The 25,466-nt window shown below is 34.4% G+C and overlaps 8 protein-coding genes, 2 long non-coding RNA genes, 3 other non-coding genes and 1 pseudogene across 20 annotated transcripts; 7 read left to right on the top strand and 7 right to left on the bottom strand.

Moving 5' to 3' along the window:
• Positions 1-15: 15 nt before the first annotated feature.
• Positions 16-669, bottom strand: AT3G17155 (Cysteine-rich protein). The gene is made up of 2 exons (NM_001035638.3): positions 537-669; positions 16-292 (listed from the first exon to the last, which is right to left on the bottom strand). Exons 1-2 carry the CDS (start codon positions 619-621, stop codon positions 135-137), a joined length of 243 nt encoding a protein of 80 aa, NP_001030715.1. The 5' UTR covers positions 622-669; the 3' UTR covers positions 16-134.
• Positions 670-1,752: 1,083 nt separating this feature from the next.
• Positions 1,753-2,626, bottom strand: AT3G17152 (Plant invertase/pectin methylesterase inhibitor superfamily protein). The gene is made up of 2 exons (NM_001084697.2): positions 2,412-2,626; positions 1,753-2,206 (listed from the first exon to the last, which is right to left on the bottom strand). The coding sequence occupies exons 1-2, from the start codon at positions 2,599-2,601 to the stop codon at positions 1,869-1,871; spliced, it is 528 nt and encodes a 175-aa protein (NP_001078166.1). The 5' UTR covers positions 2,602-2,626; the 3' UTR covers positions 1,753-1,868.
• Positions 2,627-3,217: 591 nt separating this feature from the next.
• AT3G17150 (Plant invertase/pectin methylesterase inhibitor superfamily protein) lies at positions 3,218-4,155 on the bottom strand. Its single transcript, NM_112591.2, has 2 exons — positions 3,939-4,155; positions 3,218-3,641 (listed from the first exon to the last, which is right to left on the bottom strand). Exons 1-2 carry the CDS (start codon positions 4,141-4,143, stop codon positions 3,292-3,294), a joined length of 555 nt encoding a protein of 184 aa, NP_188340.3. The 5' UTR covers positions 4,144-4,155; the 3' UTR covers positions 3,218-3,291.
• A 668-nt stretch (positions 4,156-4,823) lies between these two features.
• AT3G17140 (Plant invertase/pectin methylesterase inhibitor superfamily protein) lies at positions 4,824-5,411 on the top strand (the record flags this gene model as incomplete). Its single annotated transcript, NM_112590.1, has 2 exons — positions 4,824-4,859; positions 5,109-5,411. The coding sequence occupies 2 exons, from the start codon at positions 4,824-4,826 to the stop codon at positions 5,409-5,411; spliced, it is 339 nt and encodes a 112-aa protein (NP_188339.1).
• A 781-nt stretch (positions 5,412-6,192) lies between these two features.
• Positions 6,193-7,136, top strand: AT3G17130 (Plant invertase/pectin methylesterase inhibitor superfamily protein). The gene has a single exon (NM_112589.2). The coding sequence runs from the start codon at positions 6,367-6,369 to the stop codon at positions 6,916-6,918; it is 552 nt and encodes a 183-aa protein (NP_188338.1). The 5' UTR covers positions 6,193-6,366; the 3' UTR covers positions 6,919-7,136.
• A 652-nt stretch (positions 7,137-7,788) lies between these two features.
• Positions 7,789-10,367, bottom strand: AT3G17120 (uncharacterized protein). 5 transcript variants are annotated; one of them, NM_001338276.1, is made up of 5 exons: positions 9,808-10,367; positions 9,346-9,592; positions 8,553-9,255; positions 8,303-8,459; positions 7,789-8,218 (listed from the first exon to the last, which is right to left on the bottom strand). In NM_001338276.1, the coding sequence occupies exons 3-5, from the start codon at positions 9,001-9,003 to the stop codon at positions 8,167-8,169; spliced, it is 660 nt and encodes a 219-aa protein (NP_001325742.1). In that variant the 5' UTR covers positions 9,004-9,255; positions 9,346-9,592; positions 9,808-10,367; the 3' UTR covers positions 7,789-8,166. The 5 variants fall into 5 exon arrangements, with proteins under 5 accessions (NP_001325742.1, NP_001325741.1, NP_001325743.1 ...); NM_202597.2 differs by having other exon boundaries at positions 7,866-8,218; positions 9,346-9,589; positions 9,808-10,096; NM_001338274.1 differs by having other exon boundaries at positions 9,346-10,367.
• Positions 10,368-12,673: 2,306 nt separating this feature from the next.
• Positions 12,674-13,601, bottom strand: AT3G17110 (annotated as a pseudogene). Its single transcript has one exon.
• A 4,127-nt stretch (positions 13,602-17,728) lies between these two features.
• AT3G03455 lies at positions 17,729-17,929 on the top strand. The gene has a single exon (NR_141001.1). It is a non-coding gene; the product is annotated as an other RNA (long non-coding RNA).
• Positions 17,930-18,679: 750 nt separating this feature from the next.
• On the bottom strand, positions 18,680-20,277 carry AT3G17100 (sequence-specific DNA binding transcription factor). 2 transcript variants are annotated; one of them, NM_180270.3, is made up of 2 exons: positions 20,030-20,277; positions 18,680-19,947 (listed from the first exon to the last, which is right to left on the bottom strand). In NM_180270.3, the coding sequence occupies exon 2, from the start codon at positions 19,859-19,861 to the stop codon at positions 19,169-19,171; it is 693 nt and encodes a 230-aa protein (NP_850601.1). In that variant the 5' UTR covers positions 19,862-19,947; positions 20,030-20,277; the 3' UTR covers positions 18,680-19,168. The 2 variants fall into 2 exon arrangements, with proteins under 2 accessions (NP_850601.1, NP_566567.1); NM_112586.3 differs by having other exon boundaries at positions 18,680-20,277.
• A 590-nt stretch (positions 20,278-20,867) lies between these two features.
• Positions 20,868-21,223, top strand: AT3G03435. The gene has a single exon (NR_140999.1). It is a non-coding gene; the product is annotated as an other RNA (long non-coding RNA).
• Positions 20,976-21,130, top strand: AT3G03445. The gene has a single exon (NR_141000.1). It is a non-coding gene; the product is annotated as an other RNA (small nucleolar RNA).
• Positions 21,182-21,247, top strand: AT3G03425. Its single transcript, NR_140998.1, has one exon. It is a non-coding gene; the product is annotated as an other RNA (small nucleolar RNA).
• A 70-nt stretch (positions 21,248-21,317) lies between these two features.
• Positions 21,318-21,410, top strand: AT3G03415. The gene has a single exon (NR_140997.1). It is a non-coding gene; the product is annotated as an other RNA (small nucleolar RNA).
• Positions 21,411-21,512: 102 nt separating this feature from the next.
• Positions 21,513-24,827, bottom strand: AT3G17090 (Protein phosphatase 2C family protein). 2 transcript variants are annotated; one of them, NM_112585.3, is made up of 4 exons: positions 24,102-24,827; positions 23,185-23,552; positions 22,467-22,703; positions 21,513-22,307 (listed from the first exon to the last, which is right to left on the bottom strand). In NM_112585.3, the coding sequence occupies exons 1-4, from the start codon at positions 24,427-24,429 to the stop codon at positions 22,086-22,088; spliced, it is 1,155 nt and encodes a 384-aa protein (NP_566566.1). In that variant the 5' UTR covers positions 24,430-24,827; the 3' UTR covers positions 21,513-22,085. The 2 variants fall into 2 exon arrangements, with proteins under 2 accessions (NP_566566.1, NP_001030714.1); NM_001035637.1 differs by having other exon boundaries at positions 21,792-22,302; positions 22,463-22,703; positions 24,102-24,610.
• Positions 24,828-25,466: the final 639 nt, after the last annotated feature.

The raw sequence follows: 25,466 nt of genomic DNA, 5'->3' as shown, positions 1-25,466 counted from the left end.
TATTGCAATAAATAGTTTTCTTATTTTATAGCATTTATTTGTAAAAACAAGATACAAATTAAGTCCAATAACGAGAAAATAAATGCAACGCTAGAATCATCAATTTTGAAAGTGAGATAGTGCATATAAGTGTATTACTTTTGGCAACAACATTTGAAACCACATGGAATACAAAGAGAACCACACTGTCCACCTTTTGGGAATCCAGCTTTAATACAGTAGTTCATACATTCATCTCGTCCGTAACACCTAGTATCGCAGTGGTCAGTATCGAAACCTTTGATCCCTGCATCTATACAAGTCCATGTATATTAAACATAATCGATACAAACATGTGTAAATTTTATATTACATTTCAATAAAAAGACATTTATACATATAGCATCTCCAAGTAATAAAATTTTATGGGAGTTTTTGAATGCATGTCTAATATACATAGAAACACAAATATTGTCGTTACGAATTTAAAAAAATTTAGATATAGCTTTTGAAATGATCAATACTAATTAAAAAAAAAAATCAAACTCCACATATACCTATAGCCAAAACGTTGTGGTTAGACAACGAAACTGCAAGTATTATCGTAAGGAAACAAGTCACCAAAGTTTTTGTACTACCCATAGTATTTTATTTTCTATGAACTCTTATAAGTTATTCAAATATTGTTCTTTAGATTTTAATGATTGGCTCTATTTATATAACTTTTGGTCTTCAAATATTTTTTATTTTGATTATCTGAAAATCCATTTTTTGGCAAAAAAAAACATTTACATTTATGAATATGTATATATTTACAGTTAATGATCATAAATGTAAACTTCAAATTTGAAAAAGTGTCTGACACTCATATGGTCAAAGATAACTTTTTGCATATATTATCATTATGATCAATCACTTAATTAAGTTAAATGCAAAAGAAAAATTGTTAAAGAAGTTTAATGCAAGATTTAATTTCATAATTCAATATTGGGAAACTTTGTTTATAAATAGGTATATGGAATAAATTTATCTGATTTCAAAAATGATATGGAAAAAGAAAGTGAAATGAAAATTACATATTATCTGTAAAATTATTAACTTTGTTTTTTTTAATTAAAAGTAAATCATTAGTTTTTTAATACTCTCGAAACCCAATCTCAACCGTTCAATCTGGAATATACTAGGATTGATGTGATGCCGTTCAATCTGGAATATACTAGGATTGATGAGATGGCATCACATCTAACGGTTCATATTAGAGAATAATGTAGTTTTGATGAAAAATATTAATACACATTAAAAAGGTATTAGTTCATGGAATAACATTTGGGCCTTAAACTTAGTTGTCTAGGCTACTAGTGAGGCCTAATGTCTTATTTCATAGTATTTATTTGTAAAAACAAGATATAAATTAAGTCCATTAACTTAGAGAAAACAAATACAATGCTAGAATCATCAATTTTGAGGGAAAGAGTGCATATAAATTTATATTACTTTTAACAACAACATTTGAAACCTCATGGAATACAAAGAGAACCACAACTTGTCCACATGACACTTGTGAATATTGTCAAAAATTGTTTGTTAAAGTTTTTTCATTTTTTGGCAAAAAATCATTTACATTATGAATATGTAGATATTTACAGGTAATGATCGCAGAGAAGAGCTCTACATAACTGTGCTTGGGAAAGAAAAAAAAAGCTCTTTTTCCTATAAAATGTTGGAGGTATCCTGATTTAGACCACCGAATTCTTATCGTGGTTTCTATAAATCAAGACTTTGAAAGATCAAAAACAGAAACTAAATATCAAACAAAATCTTATTCCTTTTCTAAAAATATGTTATTCATTTCTCGTTGAACATTGAATTTTTTTTAATTAGTTGACATTTCACAACGTTTTGATGATGTCAGCAGTCATATCGGCGATATCATGGACGGCTTTGTTACGTGCCGTCACCGGAGATTCCCCGGCGAACTGGTCCTCACAATAACCTGGCTTCGCCACAACGTCTTTCATTTCAGACATAGCCTCAGGATATTTCTTCGCCTTTAGATCAGCCTTCACCGCCGGTAAAAACCTATCAACCGCCGCACCATACTCCTCGATGCAAGTTCCGTATCTCTCAAAGTCTACGCGGCCTCTGACATTCTTTAGGACAGAGATATAATATGTTAACGTCACGTTGAATTTCTTTGTCGTAGCATCGAGAGAGATCGACGCAAGCCCTTTCATGGATTACAAAATGAATAAACAAATATGAATTAGCTATATAACTTGGAATTCTAAGAAAATAGGTAATGACAAAACTTACGTTAATAGCAAATTATTTCAACATTGTTTTAATCAAGTTTTTCTTTTAGATTGTTAGCTAGTGGACAGTTTTTAGAAGAAAAGAAAAAGGCAAAGAATGATGTATTTATAATTTGTCACCTTGTAGATTTGAGGTTTTGCTTCTAGGATCAACATTGAGAGTAGAGATGCATAGGGCTTGGTAACGGTTTCTTTTGCAGAGTCGTTGTACAAGGCTAGATCCCGGAGGAGACTGAATTGTTTGTGACAAGGCTATTTGGATTTGGCTAAGCACGACAAAAATAGCGAATAAGTATATGTAAATATTCATTTTGATAGCTAGTCTGAGAATCTTGAGAGCTACTGTTAGTGAATTGTTCTAGTGTTAAGGTTATATAGCGTTTATTAGTCAAGGACCAAATTTCTCAAAAACCATTTAATAAATATCAGAATGACAGAATCCATTGACCTCTTCTGGTCAATTCAATTAAGGAGTAATGAACTAAATGTGTTTAACTAGAAAAACTTATGATATCTTTCTTTTTTATCAAAAAAAAGAACATATGGTATCTTTTTTTTTTAAGGTATAACCATGATATCTTCTTTTATTTTTTTGACTAACAGACAGAACTCAATTTATTCAAATTCTCAGTGCTTATTCGAATCATAATTCAGATTATTTTTATTTTATTTTACATGAGGGGGGTGAGTATGAATACATCATGTCTTGCTAAGTATTTTAGGAATACATCAGAATTTATTGCAATGGCAAAATCTTCGAACGCAATTTAAGGAATTCTACATATATCTCGTTTACTCGATGTTCAAATCGTATGTTAAGAAGAAATTGTACAGTATTCAGTATACCATATATATAACAGTGTTACGTAACGTAAGCAAGTTTTCCTTTATAGTACGGATTAATCAAAGACTCAGACTCTCGTCAATAAAAATGGGAAATAAATATCTTATTCTTCATTATGCGTTACTCGATTGTACTTTGAACAAGACTAAAAACTTATTAATTATTGCCAAAAAGATATCTTATGATGTCAGCAGTCATATTAGCGATATCATGAGTGGCTTTGTTACGTCCCGTCAACGGTGAACTCCCACCGAATTGCGCCTCACAATGATCGGGTATCGACACAACACTTTCCATATCAGACTTCGCTAGAGAAAAGAACCCAGCTTTAAGATCATCCAACGCCGCCGGTAAAAACCTACGAGCCGCCGTGCCATAGTCATCAATGCAAGTTTTGTACTTCTTTAAGTCTTCACGGTCTTTGATGTTCTTAGAGACGGAGATGAGATAGTTTAACATTTTGTTGACTTTGTTTGAAGTCGCATCGATAGAGATCCACGCAAGCTCTATCATGAAAGAAAAAAATAAACAAATATACATTTTAGTATTTTGACGTAAGTTTTATTATGAGGGAATAGTAGACAATGACAAAATTTGCTTAAACATTTTTTTTTTCTGGTAACAACAACTTCACCGATTAAAATTTGCGTTAAACATGTCAAATATAGCAAAGTCATTTCGTCAGTTTTCCTTTTTTGTACGAATTATTGTTCGTGTTTTCTGTTTAGTTTTTGAAATTGTTGGTAGATTATCCTTATGGAAGAAGAAAAAAAAAACGTAATCTAAGATTTTTTTGATCTCACCTCGTAAATTTGAGTTCTTGCTTCTAGGATCAAGATTGAGAGTAGAGACGCAGAGGCTTGGATTAATGTTAAATTTGCAGAGTTCTTGTATGGGCTTAGGTTCCGTAGCATACCGAATTGGTTGAGACGACAATGCTACTTGGATTTGCATAAATACGACAAAAATAGAGAATAATTTCATCATTGTTTTTATTTGATAGTGCATTGAAAGGTTAATAAGAAAACCTTAGTGGATACTGGATATATATATCATTACGAAGCCATTGACCTGTTTTGGTCAAAGATCATTATAAGGCAAGATATTATTTACGTTGACGAAGAGGCCATTAACACTTGTGCATACTACTAGCTTTTATTGTCTTTCTTATTGTAGTTGAATGTGTTTGACTAGATGTAAAAAGTATATGACTATTTATCTCTATATATAAATACTTATCAAATTTGATACATGTTTATTGTTACACATTTAGCACAACCAAAGCCTATATATTTTATCTTGTGGTCTTTCCCTCAAAACTATTCCCCTCCCCCTAATTTCAAATTGGCAACAAATTAATGGTTATTCAAATCGGAGTAACAGATCTTTTATTCAGAGGGATCATCCCCGGATTTAGAGGGTAATAACTTCAAACTATGTAGATAATTACAGGCTGGACACGTCAAAGAATGCACATTAAATAGGTTACATGTATCGAAGCAACAAAATGAAAAGAAAACGTTTTGGCATAATTTTAATTAAGTCACACGTACAAACACATATAAATAGACATGTCTAGTAATTCATCGCATTATAGTACATCTTAATTTACCAATTAGTACTAATAAATTTATAATTTTTGAGAGAGAGCTGAGAAGATGATTATGGTAAAGATGATGATGATGATGATGGCTATGGTGGTGGGAGTTGCGATGGGAAATATTGTAGATAAGACATGCAAACAGACACCTGACTACACTCTCTGTCTTTCTCTCCTCCGCTCCGATCCACGTAGCTCCTAGGCCGACACCGTCCTCGTCGACAAAATCAAGGTTTTCACTCTTTTTCCGTAGACTCAATATGAATAAGACAATATTTTCGAGATCACGGGGTTTATTTACTAAATTTAAAGTTAAAAATATTAGATTTAATGTTAAAATGTAAATGTTTTTTTTTTTTTGTTGGGAATGTAGGCGCTTGGGGCCGAAACGGTCGGGCAGATCAACGAGGCCTACAAAACAAAACCAATGCTGAAAAAGCCATTAGACGAGTGTAGTATGAGATACAAAACGATCGTAGACGTTGACGTCCACACTGCCATTATATCTATCAAAGGAAACCCTAAGTTCGCTGAAGGGGCTGTTGTTGACGCCGGCGTGGAAGCTTCCATATGCGAAGGAGGGTTTACCAAAGGCCAATCTCCGTTGACCAGTTTGACTCAGAGAATGGAAAAGATTTGCGATGTGACCAGAGCCATCATCCGAATGTTGCTCTAATTAATTTACATCTTATTTAATATGATCTAAAATAATAATAAAGCTCGTAACCAATATCGACCATGCCTCTTTAATCCGAATGAATGATGTGGATCAAATTTGTATAACGTTACATTAACCGGGACTGGCTTTAAGAACCGGTTATTGAACACGGGCAAAAATTCGGCACGAAGTTTCTAGAACCGAATCACGGGATATACAAAACATTCACGAGCCAGATATCGACTGCCGAGAGAAACAGCCCCCACAATATTTAATTAAGTTAAGGTATTTTGAAATTATTTGGTCGACGTCGGGTATAGTGTGGACTCATATATAATGGTATTTTTTTTGTCGTATATGTGACCGACTACTAAAGTACTCATACGCCAAATCTAAACCACACATACCCTCTTCTTTCTCTTGGTATCGTGCCCAACAACCACATATAACCAAAAGGATAAAGTGTAACAAACAAAAACTAAAGACCAAACACAGATCCATGTATTCAAAAAAATTAGGTAGTATGATTCAATCAATATATACCTCATACCTACATATATACATTAATACTCAAATCCAAGTTTACATATAGTCTAAAATACATAGAGCTAGCTGCTTATATAGTATGTTATTTCTATCAAACTCCAAACCAAATAAAGTTTGTTGATCACGAAGTCGTTCACGGGTGGGAATTAGAATAACCACGTAGACCTAATAATCATTAACCTAGTTGATCACATCGATATATAGCAAAATTCATATGTGATGACACGTAAAAAGCACATTTGTCTTGGTGGTTTAAAGAAGAAAAACATAATTGTTAGTAATTTGAAAGCTTTTCATATAACAAACTTAAATAGCAACTACTATATAAGTCTAGAAACAGAGCTACCAGTAGCATTCACAACACAACCACACACGTCTTTATTTTTATCACATATCAATTTTTTCTCAAATTTCACTATCTCCGACCATGAAAAGATCATCCACCGTCACATCATTACCGTGTCTCTCCCTCTTTCTCCTTCTGCTTCTGCCGTCGGTAGTCCAATCCTCCGACGACCTTATCGACAAAATATGCCAAGCAACGCCATTCTGCGACCTATGTGAAGCCTCTCTTCGTCCATTCTCTCCGTCACCTTCTGATCCCAAATCCTTAGGTGCCGCTATGGCCAGCGTCGTGCTCGGAAACATGACCGATACTTTAGGATACATCCAATCGCTGATCAAACATGCTCACGATCCTGCGGCAGAGCGCGCGCTGGCTCAGTGCGCTGAGCTGTACCGGCCGGTGGTCAAGTTTAATATTCCTCAGGCGATGGAGGCAATGCAGGGCGGCAAATTCGGCTTTGCGATATATGTGCTCGGAGACGCCGAGAAGCAGACTGATTCTTGTCAGAAAGGAATCACGAACGCCGGCGCCGACGATGAAAGCTCGGTGGCTGTTACGGCTAGAAACAAGCTAGTTAAAAATCTTTGTGACGTGGCGATTTCTGTGCTTAAGTCTCTGATGAATGGTCTTTAAGAATCTTTGTTTGTTGAAAATAACAATTATATATATACATATATTTGTAATTATTGACAAGAACAAATTTTTATTGTAAATTCGGAAGAGTTACACATATTGAAGCAAAAACTAATAAGTTATCAACTACAAAATGATATACTTAAAGACTTGTAGTGGATAACTTATAACGTTGAAAAAACAGCGCATATATTGATGATTATGGTCCAAGCTTTTTCTGCCTCAATTCAAATTTTATGAATAATGAAAACTAGTTTTGTATGACTTTATTGTAAAATATTTTCTATCTTAAAATATATTTTAGTTAAAGATGTTTTTCTTATAAGATTTGGTTTTACTGTAATACATAACCACAATTTTTTTATCTTTAGGTAAAAATTTCAGTGTGATTTGGATTATATAACTTAGGATAACCTCAATAAACAGTCTAATCCGCCTTCAAAACTAAACAGTCTAATCCACTACCAAACTAATCTGCAATAATTGTTGTTACTATTCGAAGTTTCGAATTGTATTTGTTCACTTGCTGAGTGGAGTAATAGAGTGAGACTAAACAGATTGGGAGTTAATGGGCCTTAATTAAAGGGGCCACGAAGCATCCATCCGCAGACAGCAACGAAACAGAAATAATAGACGTTTGAAATACACTCATACACACACACACGTGAAATCACATGTTCAATTAATTTTGGCACAGCATTAAAAAAGTGGTCTCTACTCTCTATAGCTCAGTGGACTGTTTAGATACATCCACATGGATTCTGTTCCCAAATATACATTTGTTATTTTTAATATAATTGATTTCAAATTTCAATTTCAACTTCAACCATCGTTACACATGTGATTTCAATTATACAAAAATCATATACCAATAATGTTGGTTTCGTATTTTATTTTTGAATCTTTGAATTTCGTCAAAATTTGGATACAGTTTTGCAACAATCTACTAAAAAGATCTCAGTTTGTATTATTGTACATATAAGAAGAGATAAGAGTAACGTGATAACTTGAATAATATAACACTGATTTTTATTATTTGTAAACTTCTCTCAGTTTATTCAAGAAAAAACTGACACAAAACTACTTTCTTACCCACATCGGATAATATTATCGTTTCACAGCCGCAGAGAAAGCAGCCGATTTTCCCAAAAAGTTTATCGGTACATGTCTCACCGACAATCTAAACCGATAAATGGTTTGAGCAAACCAGTATGGAACTGTCCAATTCTTAACCATTTCGTTACGCTTTCACTGTGAACTCTTCTTTTCATTCTCCAAACCGGACACCGGTTTTAGTAAACTGTAAGTACAACAAACCGGATTAGAGATTAATTCAGATAAGCAGTTACGCCAGTTAGTGAAATTAGATAGTGAAGCAACTTACTTTGGTCTCTGTGCTAAAACTGGTCCGGTATAACCTCCATCCGGTTCGCTCGCCGACGGATTTCCCGCATATTGAACCGAAACAAAACCACCATTGGCTTTGCCGGCGACTACTAAGTGAGATTTCCCGGAGCTACCGGCTGCTCTCGGTGACAATCCTGAAAAAATCCAATAAAACACACACACATAAGATTTAACCAAAACTGGTAAAATCACCAAAACGCAAACGCAATCGTGGAATCAAATCATACCTTGGAAAACGAGGACAAAGAAGAAAATAGCGGTGAAAAGAGTGGCCAATACATTGCCTAAAGAAGAAGCGGCAGACGCAGCTTTAGCCGCTCTTGATTTCTTCAAAGCTCTCATACGTTCGATTCTCGCGCGTTTCAACATCGCCAATTCAGCGATCTCTCTAATAAGTTTCTGATCCGCCGCGTCTAGCGACGGTCCACGCGGCGGTCGAGGAGGCTTCGACGCAGATTTCTTCCGTTTCTCCTTCCGATCGCTTCTCCCCCATCCCGGTTTATTGATTCCACATTGAACCGGACTTGTATCATTCTCTAACGAACCAACACTTTCTTCTCCGGTTATTACCGGTTTGTTATCAGGAGACATCGGCTTCTCCGGTGATTTTGTATAAACATTGTCGCAATCTATGATTCCTTTCTCAAGATCAACATCGAAATCGAGACTCATTCCCATTATCTCCCCAGATTAGACAAGATTCCAAAAACCAAAACAAGAACCAAAGTTTCTCACTTTAGATCAGACTCGAAGTGATCTCTTAGGACAAGATCTATTCCCAACAGAGACGAAAGAAGACACACATATACGTAAAAAAGTGTGTCTATTTATGTGTGTGTGTTGCTTTTACTTTTTTTGTGTGACGGCTTTAATAGCCAAAGCAAGTATACAATGAATTACAGCTAACGCCTCCTCGTCTCCCAAAATAATCTGCAAAAGCCAAAATCACGAAGTTTAATTTTTTCACCAATCGATAAATTTTAATGCTTAATAATCGTAGTGTAGAATATGGATAATTACCGAATCAAAAAATCACGTGGTTGGGAATACAAAAAGAATGGATTACAGAGGAGAGAGTTTGAAGTTTGGTTGATGTTTAATTCAGATACTGTCAAAAGTAGGTAATTTTATATAGTGCGTTGATTCGAATATTTTTTTAAAAGAAAGAAATAGTAATTATTTTTGCTTAATCTCGGGCTTGAAGCAAGGAACAGCTGTGTTTTTCCTTTTTTCCAATGCCGTGACTTTGGGGAAAAAACATATACTACTACATTAAAAAAAAAAATGAAATAAATATTCTTATCGAATCGAATTCGAAAACCCAGAAATTGGATATCAGAAAATACTGATAAGTGATGAGAATGCAAATGTTAAATGAAGATTGATATAGAACAGTCACAAAGATTAAAGAAGAAAAAGGAAAAAGAAAGCGAAAATGGTGTGAATAAAAGAGAAAAGAATTTGAAGTTTTTTTTGTGTTACCTTGAAACGAAAGCGAAGGAGACCCAGATCCGATACTGAAGAGAAGAGCAGAGAGACCGAGGAGAAAATGGCGGATTCTTTTGTCCAACTTCAGACCGATTCCAAAAAAGATAAAACTAAATCAAGACAGATAGAAAATAAAAAGATTTATAAACACATTCGTCGAAGTTTCCAACTTTTTTCTCTTTTCAGGAGAGATCGAAAATATATATAAGAGATAGAATCAAATCAATAAATATTTATGATGAATTATTATATATGAAAAAAGGACAGGAGATTTGAATTCGAAACAGATATAGGAACTGTAATGTGTTCAGACATGTGTTGTTGTTCTAAATATAGCTGAGACTGAGATAATACGCATGTGAGCTTTTTTCTCCCAGCAGCGAAGCTTCACGTCACCGACGCCCTAATATTCTTTTATTCCACTTTGATCCCATTCTTTTATTTTCTTATACGTTTTGCACCCTTATTTTGTTTGTAAGATATATTTTTTTGGTTTTTTCCCTTGGAAACAAAACTAAGTTTTGCTAATTTATGTACAAAATTATAAGAAAAAATCAAGACCAGAACAGAATTGGAATAGACAATGACAAATACAGAGACGACATATATTGTCCTAATTTGAAAAATCAATTGGTCCCATTTTGATCACTATAAATCTATCTGGCCCAGTTTACAAATATATGAAAATGACAGACTTCAACAGAAGTGGTTCCCTCAACTGCCTCCTCGCACTTAAATATTTTTATCTAGTCCCTTAACTATACAAATCTTTCGATTTTAACCCCCAAAATATCTGAATATTCAGAACCATACAGTCTTAAAAAGTTGGTCAACATCTTTTTTTTTTTTTGGGGTCTCATCGTAGTCAAATTCGTCAACAACCTCGTTTTGTCTCACACTTTTTTGCTTTCTCATTCCTAAATTAAGTCTAAATCCCAATATGATTGTGTTACATTAGTACATGTTTTATTAGGGTATGCAAATCAGAGTCTGGAATTTGATGTGATGCTTTTTATTCTTCCAATTCCATTCCATTAACTATATACAGAGATTGAAGTGTAACATTTATAGTATTTCCGAATAAAATCAATAGTTATAGAGAAATCATAAGGCATGGGAGGTGTCCGATTGGTAGGGAGCTCTTCACATCGCACTTAAAGACAACATTAAATTGAATCGGTCCATTTCCTAAATGATACCGTGGCCCCATGAATCTGACTTGTTACACTAACGCTCCTTACTGTCTCTATTAACACGTTTATTATCTTTTCATTGAGATATAAATATGTACCTTTCTCTCTTCTGCCGTCAACAATTCACACTATACTTTATCCCCTTTATAGTTGAGTATGTGTAAGAAATAACTTTTGACTTCAAAAGAATACACAAAATAACCTTGGACCAAATAGTATTTGTCGGCTACAGAAATTTTGGCAATATTTAGTCTATTTTAGCCTTTCTCTTTCTTCTTCCTTCTTTTGTTTCTTTTTCATCTTCTTTACGAGACTTTAGCCATGGAGTTCTCTTTCTCTCTTCATCTTTAACACAATTCATCTTCTTCAGATTCACCATGTCATTTTCTTTTTCTATTTCTCTCTCCCTCTCCTAAAATAATCTTCACCACCTCTCATAAAATATATCATCATATCTCTTTATTTTGTTCACCTACATGTTCTCTCTTTCTTTTTCCATAGAAATCTCTCTATCTCTCATTCTTTATTTTCTCTTTTTACCTGAATTTTCCGTCAATGTCGTTGTGATATAAGAGATTAGATTTGATTTTAAAACAAATGTCTGATTTTAAAATGCATGTATTTTAAGAACAAAACATGTTATTAACACTGATATATTAATATTTGTCATGCTATCCAATAAAAACTCATGAAATAAATAAATATTTGTCATGTTATCCAATAAAAACCCATGTAATATTGTAACAATTCTATATGTTTTTTTAAACTTCGCGATCTATAAGAGAATTGCATGCTTTTTATAAATATTTCGTGCTATTTCTGAGAAACACATTATTTCAGAGAAACATATATATCGTGTATATATATTCTGTATGTATTTTAAAGAATTACATGATTTTTGTAAATATATCATGCTATTTTAGACAAATACATATAAACTTTATAACTAAAGCCAATGGCATTATTGTAAAAATAAGTAAACACAAGGATATTTTTGTATTTTCTCTTTTTCAGAAAATGTTATTTACCTAACTTTTCTGACACAATGTCATTCTCTCAATTCTTTTCCATTTCATAGTTAGTTTCTAATATTACCCTTTATAGTTTTACCCATCATGAACCTTTTTAAAAACGAATGTGTACATAGACCTTAAAAAGTATATTTCGAGTTTCGTGCCCAGATAAATCTTAAAATCTTATACAAGGAGAAACTCTGTACGTGTAAAAGAAACACGTGGAAGACTTTTTTTGGTGACGAAGAGCAGACCAGTCAAATTCTGTTTGCCAGTTGAGTCGGCAAATCCTTAAAGTGGTTAAGGGCCGATACGTGGTCTACGAATATTTGTATTGGGCCGATGAGCCCGTCTTCTACGTCAAAGTTATATCTTTTTTTTTTGTTTCAACGACACCGATGCTTATGAGGATTTTGAATTCGGTTGCCACAATGCTATAAGTACAACAAAGTACAAACCCTTTAAGTTTTATGCTTTAGTCCTATAACAAGTTTTTTTCTTTTTTTCGTTTTATCATTTTTCAGTTCGTGCATGTTTTCTTTTCACTCGAGGCATACTCAAATTTGTTGTTGTTCCAATTTTATTGGACGTACGTCTCCAAAACATTTCCTAGTGCCAGTGGAAGGAATCAATAAGTGGGATAAACAAGGTACATAAACATACGAATAGTAACGATATATATAAGAATCGGAAATGATATGCATGGTAATACATATGCCAATACTTGTGATTCCTAATATAGAAAGTGAAACCACAGGTCCACATCATCTCTCTTCAATAGCAAAAGAAGAGTGATATCTACTATATACAAGCATGTATATATATGTAACGACAAAACATCGAACACATTATTATCATAAGTTCAGAATCATGAAACAATAAGCAATAAGAATGATTTAGGGTGAGTCACCGTAATTATCTCCACCACCGTATCCGCTTCCATACCCTTCACCATATCCACTTCCATAGCCGGATCCATTTCCGCGGCTACCTCCACCACCACCTCCTCCTCCTCCACCGCCGCCTCCCCCACCACCACCTCTACCAGCACCACTTCCATATCCAGAGCCGCTTCCATAACCTGACCCGTTTCCGGAACCTCCATTTCCGCCTCCTCCTCCACCACCTCTGCCCCCACCTCCACCGCCACCACCGTTGTTTCCTCCTCCATAACCACTACCGGACCCATACCCTGACCCGTAACCACTCCCTGAACCTGATCCATCTCCACCACCACCTCCTCCGCCGCCTCCCCCTCCGCCACCACCACCTCCCCCACCACCGTTACCTCCCCCAGAGCCTGAACCATATCCAGAACCTGAACCGGACCCTCTACCAAGAGCTTTTGGTGATCTAGCTGCTAAACAGACGTCAAAAACAACTAAAACAAAGAAAGCAACTCCTAAGTACTTGAGGCTTCCCATTTCCACAACTTCTTTATTAAGAACCAAGCTATGTCAGCCACAAATTAAGAGATCGTTCTTTGTGAAAGTTTTAGAAAAAAGAGCTAGCTAGAGAAGCCGTTTGTAATTTAGAAATCAATTGGATGATCTATGGAGAGAATGTTGGTCCGCGTAAGTATTTATAAGGAATCGAGGATAATGGAAACGTAAGAGTCACGTAAGTTCTAGTAGCTTCCTTTGACTAATATGTGTGAACAATGGTGAATAAAGTGGGCCTGCGATCTTAGTGCTCTTGTAGGTGAAGATACAGCAATCGCCACTTCTCCAATATCATCCTAAATGATATTAATTTTATATAGTATTGGAACATGTGTCGTCTTCTTTACGTCTCATCTCTCTATAGCAAATTATAGTATATGCTTAAAAGATACGTGTAAACGTTTTGAATAGCACGATCCATCGACCAACACTTCCATAAGTAGATGTTTTATCACACACACGTCATAAGATATTGGTTAATGGCTTATGTGGTGTGTACAGTGTACTTAACGTGACCTCCTATCTTTTTTGTTTCATCCAAGGGAGAGAAAGAGAGTTTAATTTGAATATGTGTAGTTGGACTTGGGACCTCCCACTTTTTGGAATTAGCCCTCTTTACAGATACGCGTGAAGGAGGTCCATACTTGACTTTACTGACTTCTATTATTGGGTCTATCGGTTACTGTTATAAGAACCCCCAATAGCCCGTTTATAAAGTTCAGGCCTGAGTCCTGCCTGACTAAAATATTTGTTCTCTGCTAACAAATATTTGCTTGGAACTATAAAACACTTTGATATTTTGGCCCAACATGAAAACACAATTTTTGTTTAGTTTAGTATAATGAGTAAAGAAAGAGTGTCAAATGCAGCATTTGAAATGAGTAAAGAAAGACTGTCAATTTTTGTTTTGTTTAGTATAAATACATTTGAAATGCATAACCCTATAGCAATTAGTTTAGTGAAAAATGCAAGATAAAAGGAAACAGTAGCAAGATTTGGTATTGGTTAATCCATACACTAATCTGATTCACGGTCAAACCGGTTTGACCACCATACCAATCTGAAATTTGATCCAATATTGGTAAATATACTAGTGTACATTTGTTGGGATTTTTTTGCGGTTTTATTGGAAATTTTTTGTTGTTTTCGCTGTTCTAGTTAATAATAATATCTCATTAATAAAGGTTTTATTTTATGTGTGTAATGAAAAATTGTTATTTTCGTGTTTTACGGCTTTATGGAAAACTAGATAGGGTCCTACCCACGTGCGTTTTAAAGAGCAGTGGACAATGTTTTTCTCTTTTCTATGTGTCGTGGACAAATTAACGAGTCTCTCTACGCTTTCCTAACTTAAATACTACATCCTATTTGTAAATATAAATAAGATGTTTCATTGTTTAGAAAAAACACACATATTAAGAAAATATATTAAATGTTGATTATAAATATATTATTTTTAGTATTTTATAGTTTTTTATAACTTTAAACCAATGATAATTAACTATTTTTTTAAAAAATTACAGTTCACCAATACTAACCAATAAATATTACATGGAAAACTTAAAAAATCAATCTTTTAGAAACAAATTTTTTTTCTAAACAATCAAACAAAAAATAACAAAGAGAGTAAATAAGAAGTACTTTTTTTTTTTCCTCACTACAAGTTATTATGGTTGTGTACTTGTGTTTAACAAAAAAAAAAGAAAATAACTATTAGGGTTGTGAAAGAGAGAATATAACATATATGATTGTTTGACAAAAAAAAAAAAGAAAAACATAGATGTATGATTTATTGATATTTTCTTAAATCCTATTATAATCAACCGTTTTGGCGAAAAACTTGGAAAATGATAAACTAGTAAAAACGTGAAGAATTCCACACCTTGCTGGCGCAGGTTTCTAAAGTCATTTTATAACTAATCTAGGTGAGATTATGTATGATTAGTACGAACTTAATCAATGTTTAGGGATCTAATTGCCACTCAATAATTGATTATCAAGAAGTGCCTTTTAAAAAAAGATAATTCTAGAGGACGAAGGAAAGAACTATCGTAGCGTGTGACCCTCGTGCTAGATTGCTTTTTGTAGGCTTTCATAGAATAGATATAGGTCAAATCGCAAAACTACCTTTCATGTATATATCAATTACTAGTTCTGCGTCTCTAGTCTCTATATGACAAAAACAAGTACTTCGAATACAACATTTTGATTTAGATGTAACTACATTAGTTTAAGTGTACCCTACTCTAAATTTCGTTTGCTTAATTTCTAGAAAACCTCATATAGACTGTTTGTTTAGACTTTGGACTCTTAAATTTATCGTATTGACATCGATTTTCAGCATTGCAGGGTTAATAATTGGCCGTCTAGGATTATAGGAATATGAAGTTTTGGCGTTATCTAGTGATACTTATTCACGTTATAATTGCTCTCGATCAAAAATATCTATTATATTTGTTTGTGAACGTTAAAACCTTTTTAAACAAAAATGTTCTAGGTTGGAGGGAGGTGGGACACGTGCCCTACACTACTTTATAGATTTTTGTTTGTAAAGACATCTTATAAGAATGATCTAGCACAAATGGTTAGTGCTTCTACTATTACTTCATCCTTACCCAGGTTCGAGCCTTGTTAAAGTAAATGAATAGTGCCCTATACTAAATGTTTGTCTAGATCCGCCACTGTTTGTAGAGGTAAGAAACAAAGTTATGACAATCAATCTTACTTAATAAAAGTAATTGGTGGCATATGCATGTAAAAAGTTAGAAACAGTTTTCTTAGCATGGAAAAAATGTATCAAATAACAGATAGACTTATTAAAATAAGAGTAACATTGGTAGACTACGTGTTTAACTAAGTTAAAATTTTAAAACCCAACTCTTTTATAAATAAGTACTAATAAGGTATAACTTAAGTTGCATTATACTCAGGCTAAGACAACTTTTTAGCATTTTTGTCAACTACTCAACTGAATGTATGTTGACAGACCAAAAAAGAGTGTTTAAAATAATAAGAAATTGATTAATGAAGATTTGTATATTACTTGACAACCCAACAAACCTTGTCGTGGATTGAGATGAGACAGCAGAGAAACGCCCATCTCTTGTTTCAATACAGCAACCAAGCGACGTACCATAATCCCTATCTACATTTTTTTCTTTAAATTGTTTTTTTTTTGTGTGTGGTTACTTGTTGTGAATTTAACGTTTTGTTCTTGTCGTATACGTTAGGTTTGTAAAAACTAAAAACCTTTCTTTCTGAAATTTTAGGTGTGGAAATTAATTATTATTTTTTGGTAAAAAATGAAAAATAATTTTATTTGTGTAATAATATACATATCCATGCAAGATTTGCAAAGTAAACAATGACATACTTTGAAGATTTTTTTTTTGTACCAAAGCATGCAGTTAGTTACATAAACAAAAATGCATTAAATATAGGGTTCAATTGGACGTATCCTTTAAATAGTTTTTTTTTTTTTTTGAAGAAGTAGATAATCTGAGAGCACACGTGTGGTCCAACAGGTTATGTACCCCACGTGCGAATAAGAATGGTCAGTGGCTTGTGTATGGTTCGGACAGCGGCACACGACAGGCTGCCCGTCATGGCGGAACTAGAACAATCTTGATTAGTTAATTTATATATATACCACGATTGTTGTGTATCTATTTCGCATTTATATAGAAGTAGAAGACATCCTTATCAATTAGCTTAAGTGTCTAAATGACTAAATCCATGCTTTAACATGGACCATCTGATTATTGTGTTGTGTGCACGAAGATATTTAACGTCTGGTTCAATTTTGTGCGCTCGGTATTAAACAAAGAAACTTTCAAAATGCACCATTTCGTTAAAACTTAAAACGTTACAGTTTATTTAATTTGCATCATATGGAACTTAAAAAGTTCGATCGGTTGATCCTAGGAAAAAAAATGCTTCAATAACTAAGTGCACCATTCATGCCATAAATTGATACAGTTTGCTCAACCATCAGGAGTTAGTTTATGTAGTTTTCTTATTTGTACGTAGTGCTTTCATAGTTAACACTTAACAGTTCCAGCTAAGTTAACGATCATTGAAAATGTGTACAGTGTATCTAAACCGACAACTAAGTGACTTAAATAGTTGACAAAATAAAAAAGTGATTGGAATAAGACCAATAAATAGTCTTTATTGACAATCAAATTAAAGAGGTTAACAAAAAGCAGCTTAAAGCTCGTAGTGACATTATTCACAATAAGAGTCTATGACTACGCCAAAATCATTTAATCCATGTGCTCTTCTCTTTTTCATTTTCCTTCTTTTTAGTGGACAAAATTTATTTTCACGGACACATAATTGTCCTTTCCCTCGTAAAATCAAGACTACATCAATTTAACATTAAACCAAAAACAAGTTGTCATTTGAATACTCTCCTCGAGCAACGCAATATTTTAGGCTATTATACGCACATTGTAGGATAATTATGCTATTAAATACTCAATTTGCAGATTTTGAATGCTATTCAAAATCACGCTTGAAAAAATAAAATGAAAGTTGGTCTTATTATGTTATTAAATACTCAATTTAAGATTAAACCAAAAATTCTTCAGACCTTTTCTTCTTTGTTTTCTTTAGATGTAATAAAATGGAACTGTCAAGTTGGAGTAGTTAACCCCAAATCTCTACTATACATCTCTTCTGAAGTATATCTATTGAAAGATTTTCATTGTCTACCCAATTGAATGCATCACATGTGCAACAAAAATATAAGTGTTGGTGGGGTTTAAGGGTTTTGTACAAGTATTGAGAAAGTTGGAGATAATGTAAAAACCACATGACATGTGTCAGAAAACATTATGTGTCATGAATTTCCTTTTTTTTTGGGGGGTATTACTATTCCTCCAAAATACTAACAGTTTCACCAAAATCAGTGCCTTTTGGCCGACCAAAAACAAAGAAGAAGATTTTTAGTGCCTTTTTTTATTCACCTTTTTCGTGTATCCGAGTAGTTTTGTACTAGTAAAAGAATCAACCATAAGTAAAAAAAACACTGGTCAGTGGTCGATTATATACCCTATGTGCAGAAATGAATCATGTGAGTCACCATGTTCATGTCTTTCTCAACCATGTGATTGTGTTAACTCTCTAGATTTTTTTCGCTTTTTTAACTTGTTTTTTTGCATCGTCAAAATCTAACCACATACCAAAATAAACCCCAATACCATTTACAGAAGAAGAAAATAAATGTTGTCATAACAGATCTAGAGAACTCAGTTCCAATCACCAACCTAACTTCAAACATAACAAAACAAAAACTAATTATACTCTCCATTGTTTCATTTTGCCATATCATTAATTCACCAAACACTTTAAAAACAAATTTGTCATTATGTCCACAGTTGTTATCTTAATCAACAAGTATTGCAAAAACAACAAACTAAATCACAATCTCTCAAATGTGCTTCCACGATTATCAAGAAACTGAAATTTATTACGATTATACATAAATTAATCACTGTCCTGTTTCTTCTTCTTGGCACTAATTTTTTTGGTAATAGAGAGATTCAAGAAAAAAGGATATACATGACGAAATGGTAAATAAAGTTGAATAGTAAAATATTCAAACAACAAACAATACAGTGAGAAGAATAATAATATGATAAAAAAAAACAGTTTTTTTTTTGGTTTTTAAAATTGGAAAAAAATAAAAGGACAGTTTGGCCAACTAACCAAGCATGTGTGTTTGTCCCCCTTCGTGACCTGGCGTTGGCGGCGGAGGAGAAGAACTAACGGCGGAGAGAATCGCAGTCATAGTACGAATCTGCATCTCCATCGCAGCTATATAATCAGTGGTTTCTTCTAAAACCACCGGTAATGATTGTTTACGGCAACCGGGAACTAACCGGCTCAGTACTTTCACTTTCCTCTGTACAGCTGGCAAACCTTTAGCCTTAAGCCTCAAAACCGTCGCTCTCTGTTTCTTTGACCTGATACTCCCGGTGGTTAACGTCGTCGTCGTCGGATTAGAGATTCTCTGGCGTTTGTGTTTCCTGAATTTGAGTTTTACAGCTTTTGAAAGTATCGCTCGACTCCATAACGTTTTACCTCTCGCCGCAACTGCTAAAGCTCTATCGGCGACTTCACGTACGGCTCTACCTCCACGTGGAATCGAAGAAGATGATGATGAAGATGGTTGTTGGCTGATTCGTAGCTCTCTTAAAGCATGAACTAGCTTCGTTGAGTAGATCTGTTGCTGCTTCTCCGATCTCCATTTCTCCAACGATATTGACGGAGATGGAGATTTCTCAACCGATGATGGCGATGATTTCTTCTTACGCTTACGACGAGAGCGATCGGAATTAGAGCTCGTCGTCGTCGGCTGAAGAAGCTGATTCGATACCGGAGATATAGACTCCATAATCGCCGATCAAATCTCAGTGAGTATTGGTTCGATCAGATCAGAATCGGAAACTGAATTCGAACTGTTGGATCGGAATCGAGGATCTGTGTAGATGGAATTGAGAATCGGGAGATGAAGAAACGGGAAAGAGATTAGAGGGATGATTAAGAGGAGATTAATAATTACCTGATGGAGAAACGGAACGGGACGGAGAAGGTGGGAGGGGAGATGAGGTGTCAGAAAGGGTGTGGAAGAAGGAAGACGAATCCTTTCTTCTTCTTCTTCTTCCTTTTATTTTTATTTTATTTTATTTTAACAAAGAGGAATGAAGCAAAGAATCGCATTTTTATACACATGTAACCAAAAACAAATTACTGTCCTACTTCTGCCATGTGATGTGCACTATCCTGTTAGAATTAATTATTGTTATCCTTTTCTTCTTTTTCCTTATTTTATGATCATCTCTCTCTTTTTTTCTTTTTTTTCTAAAACTATTGATTTGTGTAGTAGTGCGAATTAGCGTCTGTTTTTTTTTTTAAAAAAAAAAACTTTGATTGTTAGCTACGATAATAAAAAGTTTTGTTTTATGTTTAATCAAAAATTACTAATATTTGTAAGATTTTATAATTCAGACTTATAATGTAGCTGTAACACTTGTTGTTTTTAAAAAGAAACTTATTTTCATTCTTATATTTGTTTGTATAGTTTTGGTTTTGGATTTGATCTGAAGATAATAGGATTTTAACATCCATAGATAATGTTTGATGCAAATAACAAGAATCCATTTTCTGTTCAAAGTGTCAAGAGTTTTAAAATCAGAAAGCATTATAAGAAATGAATGAATGATGTTTGAAAAAGACACGGGCCAAAGATTATTTGCCAACTGGGTTATGCGTTTTCTCTGAGGCAGGCTTATAATAAAAGAAGAAAAGCCCATTAGTCTAGTATGAAGGCCCATTATGTTTGATGTTTGCGGCAGAAAAAACCCTAAGACCTAAATTCATAAGTATGTATATAAACCAACACTTCCGGCGATGCCTAAAACATTCGATCTCTCTTAAGCTAGGTTTAGTTTGCTGTGTTTTTACTATGTTTGTATATGATCTTTTAGAATCGTTTTGTAGCTGATTGGATTCGCCTCTCAGATTGAATTTCCTGTAGAGTATTCAATATCTACGGGATGATTCTTTCATCGATTTTATTCGTGAGGCGATAGATTATTGCAGGGGCGTTGAGTCGCTTCGTCTATGTTTAACCAGGCATAGCGAATAAGCTCGTGCTATATCCTAATCAGTTATCGTTTCTTTTTTAAAAAAGCTTATTGAAGGATCCTATGATGGCATGAAATCTTTGAGACCTGATTTTTTATTGATGAAAAGCTATAAGCATTTTTACTCTGAGGATCCTTATAATTTTTTGTATCTGTTTCAATTTTTTTATCTGGCTAGAATAATTGTTGAGGGTCTAAGAAGGAAAAGATGATGAATATGCACTGGGCTCTGAGTTGTTGATTGACATTCAACTTCTTTTTGATGCATAATGCAGCCTAGAAAGCTTAATCTGATTTTTCTTTCATTAGTACTCTCAAAGGTTTTAGTATTAACAAGAACTTTATAGATTTATGGAATTGTATTTGATATTTTTTAGAAAAGGTCCATGAATCCATTTAATCAGAACTAACATTTAAGTCTTGCATAAGTAAAATGTTGAAGCCAAACGTTGCTCCACGACTTTGTTCTCCAAATCAAATCCGTACGAAAATTAAGTATTTCACCGAAACCGCAAATTTGAGATAGTATGAAGAGTTGACAACTGTGGCACATAAATATCGAAACAGTAATCCAAGAGCATCTTAAAATCTTTTTTGATCAATAAAGTTAAACCTAGAAATGTTGAAGAATAACCACTGTTCGGGAATGAAGAATAATTATAAGTTACCAAAACAATTTTGATTAGAGACTTGATGTTACATTCGAGAATAGTATGGTTACACGGCTATGTTACATTACATACTTTTGACGAACGGCAAGAAGTAAAAGACTTGGAACTCATCAGAACTTTGAAGAGAAACACCAAAAGTCAAACATAGCCGCTTAATACAAGAGAGAACTCATTACGTACGATAATGATGTTGTTTTTTTCATTTTTGGTTTTTTCCATATGTTGCCTTTTTTTTATTCATTCTAGGCAAAAGTCATATAATCAAGTAAGAAGAAACATTGTTGTAAAATGTTTGGGATTCTCAGTGTTCAAGAGCACTCCGTATAGAGACTGTTGTGTCTTGGGTTGAGTTGATGTGGCCTCTCGATATGAGGTCATGGTTCAAGAACACCACTATAACCGTGATGTCATCATGAAAATGTCGTCTCACTTTCTTGTCAATCTTCCTTAGATCTGAATATCTCATCTCACGTTTCCTCGCTGCCTCGTGAAGAGCCGCCTTTATCAGTCTCTTTGCGCTTCCCTGAACATAGAGAGAAACACACAATGCAAGAAATCATTTATATATTTAACGAATTTGTAATAATGAGGATTCTTGTGACTTGACTCGCTTAAAACTGCAATCTAAAACTTATCTAGACCAAAAACGCCATCTAAGAGAGAAATCAAAGTAGAAACTTACAGCACGGGGATGGTTATGAACAATCTCAACTGCTTTTTCGTTAGTCAAATGCTCCCAAAGACCATCAGATGCAAAAATGAGAAACGAATCATTAGGGTGCAGAGGATGAGAGAGTATTGTTGGTGTTGCAGACATCAAGGGTCTTTTCATTGGCTCTGCAATTCTGAACTTTTGACTGATTGGCTCCTTGTTAAATTCGGGCCGTTTCATGTACATGTCTCCTATAGACCTCGATACCTATATAAACAGCGAATCAAAGTTGAACAGTAAATACAGGGAATCATCAGAAAGTCTTAAGAGCTGCATGGTAGAGATGATTAATTATTGGTAACTAGACATCACAAAGAGCGTAAGACATATATTTAGCTTGTTCAGTACATATGTATGGAGTTCATCAGAAACCCATTACTTGCTAATTCTGCTTATGCACTACCTCATTACTTGCTAATTCTCAAAACTTTTTAAAGATTTGTACTTCTCAGACCTCTAATGAACTTTTCTATAGCTTATAAGAAAGGCCAAACCGCTCAAAGACTAAAAAAGAGAGAAGAAAAATGATTTAGCTCTTCCGAAACAAGCATAAGGTAGATATGTCAAAGTTTGCGAAACCAAAGAGAGTTAACACAACAAGGAACCTAGTTATGTCTAAGTGACTAATTTTACATTTTTCTTTTGGAAAATTAACATCACAAGGGATGGCAGGAGAATGAGAAACTACCTGAATGATGCCCTTAACTCTCCAAACTCCATGCCTGAACACAACGATCTGCGGGTCATCAGGATGTAAGTCCTTGAGTTCCCAACGAATATCTTCATTGTTAGCATTGTGTTCAGTCGACAGCTGAATAGCAGAGAGTCCGCCACAGTTGCCTTTCTTTCCAAGAACAACCCGTGAATCTCCAAGACTTGCCACAAAAAGAGTATTTTGATATATCACTCCAACCAAACAACAAGTGCCAACAGTTGCCAAATTTGGTATTTCTTGCCACAGCTCTGACACAATGGAAGCGAATCCTTCTTCTGTCGCATGAAAGGCTCTTTCTATCGTCTCTCTCGTCACAACTCCTTGTGTTTCCGCTGATATTTCTGCATAACCATAAAGCCTGAGCAATCAAAACATAAGAGAGGCTCAACCTCCTTTCATAATTACAGTGCACTCCTAGTTTGCTTAAGCCTGGTAATATTCATGACACTCCACCATCAATGCAAAAGCCAGGGACCCTTATCTAAATGGCAAAGAACAATCTCAAAGAACCAGGAATGCGAAATGCAAAGAGTCCTCCTATATATCAAACTGCATTACAAATACTCCTATATATCAAAGAGCATACTCATATCTAAAGTTTTACTATTTCTGAAGTCAATAAACACAGTTTTTAAATGCAAAGACTGTAGCTCTAAACTTGCATTTAGCTTAATGGGAACCTAATTATACCCCAACGAGATTAAAAAGTCAAAGTACCTAACTTTGTTGACCAATCACCATCTTCATCACCAAGATTTGAACAAAAAGTTCAGAATTAAGTCAACGGATTCATCTAAAATATGTATTTCCCCAAAAAACCAATTCAAAACACTCAAGCTCGAATGTCAAAATGACGAATCACTGTGTCAATGAAGAATCGGATTACGAACCTCGAAAATGGTTAAAGAGATGATCACAGACATAACGAGCAGCTTCAGGACCACCATGACCATCGTAAACACCAACAAAAGTCCCAAAATTACCGGATTCGACCTGGCTCTGATCTTCAAGAACCTGATTGGCTTGAATCACAGCCATGGAGAAATCTCCGCCGCAATATTTACCGAGATCACGGAACCAAAGCAATCCGTCTTTGCCTTCACCGCCGGTTCCACCAGAAACGCCACCACCACCACCCGATCCAGCTTCGGAATTATCACAGACGTGCCCGAATGGCTTGAAGCAGAGAGAAAACAGATTCATCAATGAACCTGACATTCAACATCTCTCGAAAACCCTAACCCCCAAAAACCCACTCCTCGGAACCGTGAGATTTCTGGGTATTAAGGGTTCGATTCAAAATCAGAGAAAAGGAGCGGGATTGGGTAATGGAAATGAGATCGGGAGAAGAGAATGATGGGAGAGAGAGAAAACCCTAGGTCTTAATGGAAGGGATGATGCGCAGGATAAGATGTTTTGGCGTAGGATAAGGGGAGAGGCGTAAGATAGAAAGTAGTAGAAGACGATGACGGACGTGTCTTGTCCGGTCGTAAAGGAACAAAGAAATTCTCGCTTGTAATTTTTTGTCTGATGAGGAGAGAGCGATCTTCCCTTAGCTGTCCGACCATTTTCTTTGCCTATACTATTACACAACTGTTGTGTTGCCCAAATTAAAAAAAAAAAATCTAACAAACTAAAAACTATATTATTAAAAGAAAGATGAAAATTTTGTTATATATGTTTACTAAATCAAAATTTAATACAAATTATAATGTAAAATATTTATATGCAAGTTCTTTGCATTATTTTTTTTAAAATTTGGGTTTGACTCAATAGACTTTCTACTTACTTCTTTTGCTAAATCGGAAATAAATATAAAAGAGATAAGTTTCTAGATGTAATGCATTTCACTTATGGGAGTAAATCTTCACCAATTTATGTCATTGAAAGTATATGTTTTAAGATAATATTTCACTTCCACTACTCGAGAAAAGCCTTCCCACGCGGGTTTAGTTTCCTCCATTCACCAACATGCGTTTAACTATGCCATTTGGTTATGTCGAATTATACTAGTTTTTTTTTTTTTCTGGTTTTAAATTACACTAGATTGTGCACTACGTTTGACTCATTGAGTTTCGGGGTCATGAAATGGGACTCTAATCGATATGCGTTTAGTTAAGCACAAATGTATAATTTACATAGTTGTTCTTTCGATCAACACTTGTTCTCTATTTATTTATAATTCTTTTTTTTTGTTAAAAAATGAACGTTAAGCATAAAAGAAAAGCTCATTGTAGTTCACATTATATTCTTAT

Source organism: Arabidopsis thaliana, chromosome 3 (assembly GCF_000001735.4).
Source record: "Arabidopsis thaliana chromosome 3, partial sequence".
NCBI classification, from domain to species: Eukaryota; Viridiplantae; Streptophyta; class Magnoliopsida; order Brassicales; family Brassicaceae; genus Arabidopsis; species Arabidopsis thaliana.
Note: the sequence above shows the minus strand (reverse complement) of the source record. Positions and strands in the feature narration are given on the sequence as shown.

What these genes read in the sequence shown, in the direction of transcription:
- AT3G17155 (NM_001035638.3), bottom strand. Translation starts at nt 621, where the DNA reads ATGGGTAGTACAAAAACTTTGGTGACTTGTTTCCTTACGATAATACTT. An exon ending in CCACAACGTTTTGGCTATAG is followed by an intron (nt 293 to 536) that starts GTATATGTGGAG and finishes GGACTTGTATAG; the next exon opens with ATGCAGGGATCAAAGGTTTC.
- AT3G17152 (NM_001084697.2), bottom strand. Translation starts at nt 2,601, where the DNA reads ATGAATATTTACATATACTTATTCGCTATTTTTGTCGTGCTTAGCCAA. An exon ending in CAAAACCTCAAATCTACAAG is followed by an intron (nt 2,207 to 2,411) that starts GTGACAAATTAT and finishes AATCCATGAAAG; the next exon opens with GGCTTGCGTCGATCTCTCTC.
- AT3G17150 (NM_112591.2), bottom strand. Translation starts at nt 4,143, where the DNA reads ATGCACTATCAAATAAAAACAATGATGAAATTATTCTCTATTTTTGTC. An exon ending in CAAGAACTCAAATTTACGAG is followed by an intron (nt 3,642 to 3,938) that starts GTGAGATCAAAA and finishes CTTTCATGATAG; the next exon opens with AGCTTGCGTGGATCTCTATC.
- AT3G17130 (NM_112589.2), top strand. Translation starts at nt 6,367, where the DNA reads ATGAAAAGATCATCCACCGTCACATCATTACCGTGTCTCTCCCTCTTT.
- AT3G17120 (NM_001338274.1), bottom strand. Translation starts at nt 9,003, where the DNA reads ATGGGAATGAGTCTCGATTTCGATGTTGATCTTGAGAAAGGAATCATA. An exon ending in CTTTGTCCTCGTTTTCCAAG is followed by an intron (nt 8,460 to 8,552) that starts GTATGATTTGAT and finishes GGATTTTTTCAG; the next exon opens with GATTGTCACCGAGAGCAGCC. An exon ending in GTTTTAGCACAGAGACCAAA is followed by an intron (nt 8,219 to 8,302) that starts GTAAGTTGCTTC and finishes TTGTACTTACAG; the next exon opens with TTTACTAAAACCGGTGTCCG.
- AT3G17100 (NM_112586.3), bottom strand. Translation starts at nt 19,861, where the DNA reads ATGGAGTCTATATCTCCGGTATCGAATCAGCTTCTTCAGCCGACGACG.
- AT3G17090 (NM_112585.3), bottom strand. Translation starts at nt 24,429, where the DNA reads ATGTCAGGTTCATTGATGAATCTGTTTTCTCTCTGCTTCAAGCCATTC. An exon ending in TCTCTTTAACCATTTTCGAG is followed by an intron (nt 23,553 to 24,101) that starts GTTCGTAATCCG and finishes ATGGTTATGCAG; the next exon opens with AAATATCAGCGGAAACACAA. An exon ending in TTCATAACCATCCCCGTGCT is followed by an intron (nt 22,308 to 22,466) that starts GTAAGTTTCTAC and finishes CTCTATGTTCAG; the next exon opens with GGAAGCGCAAAGAGACTGAT.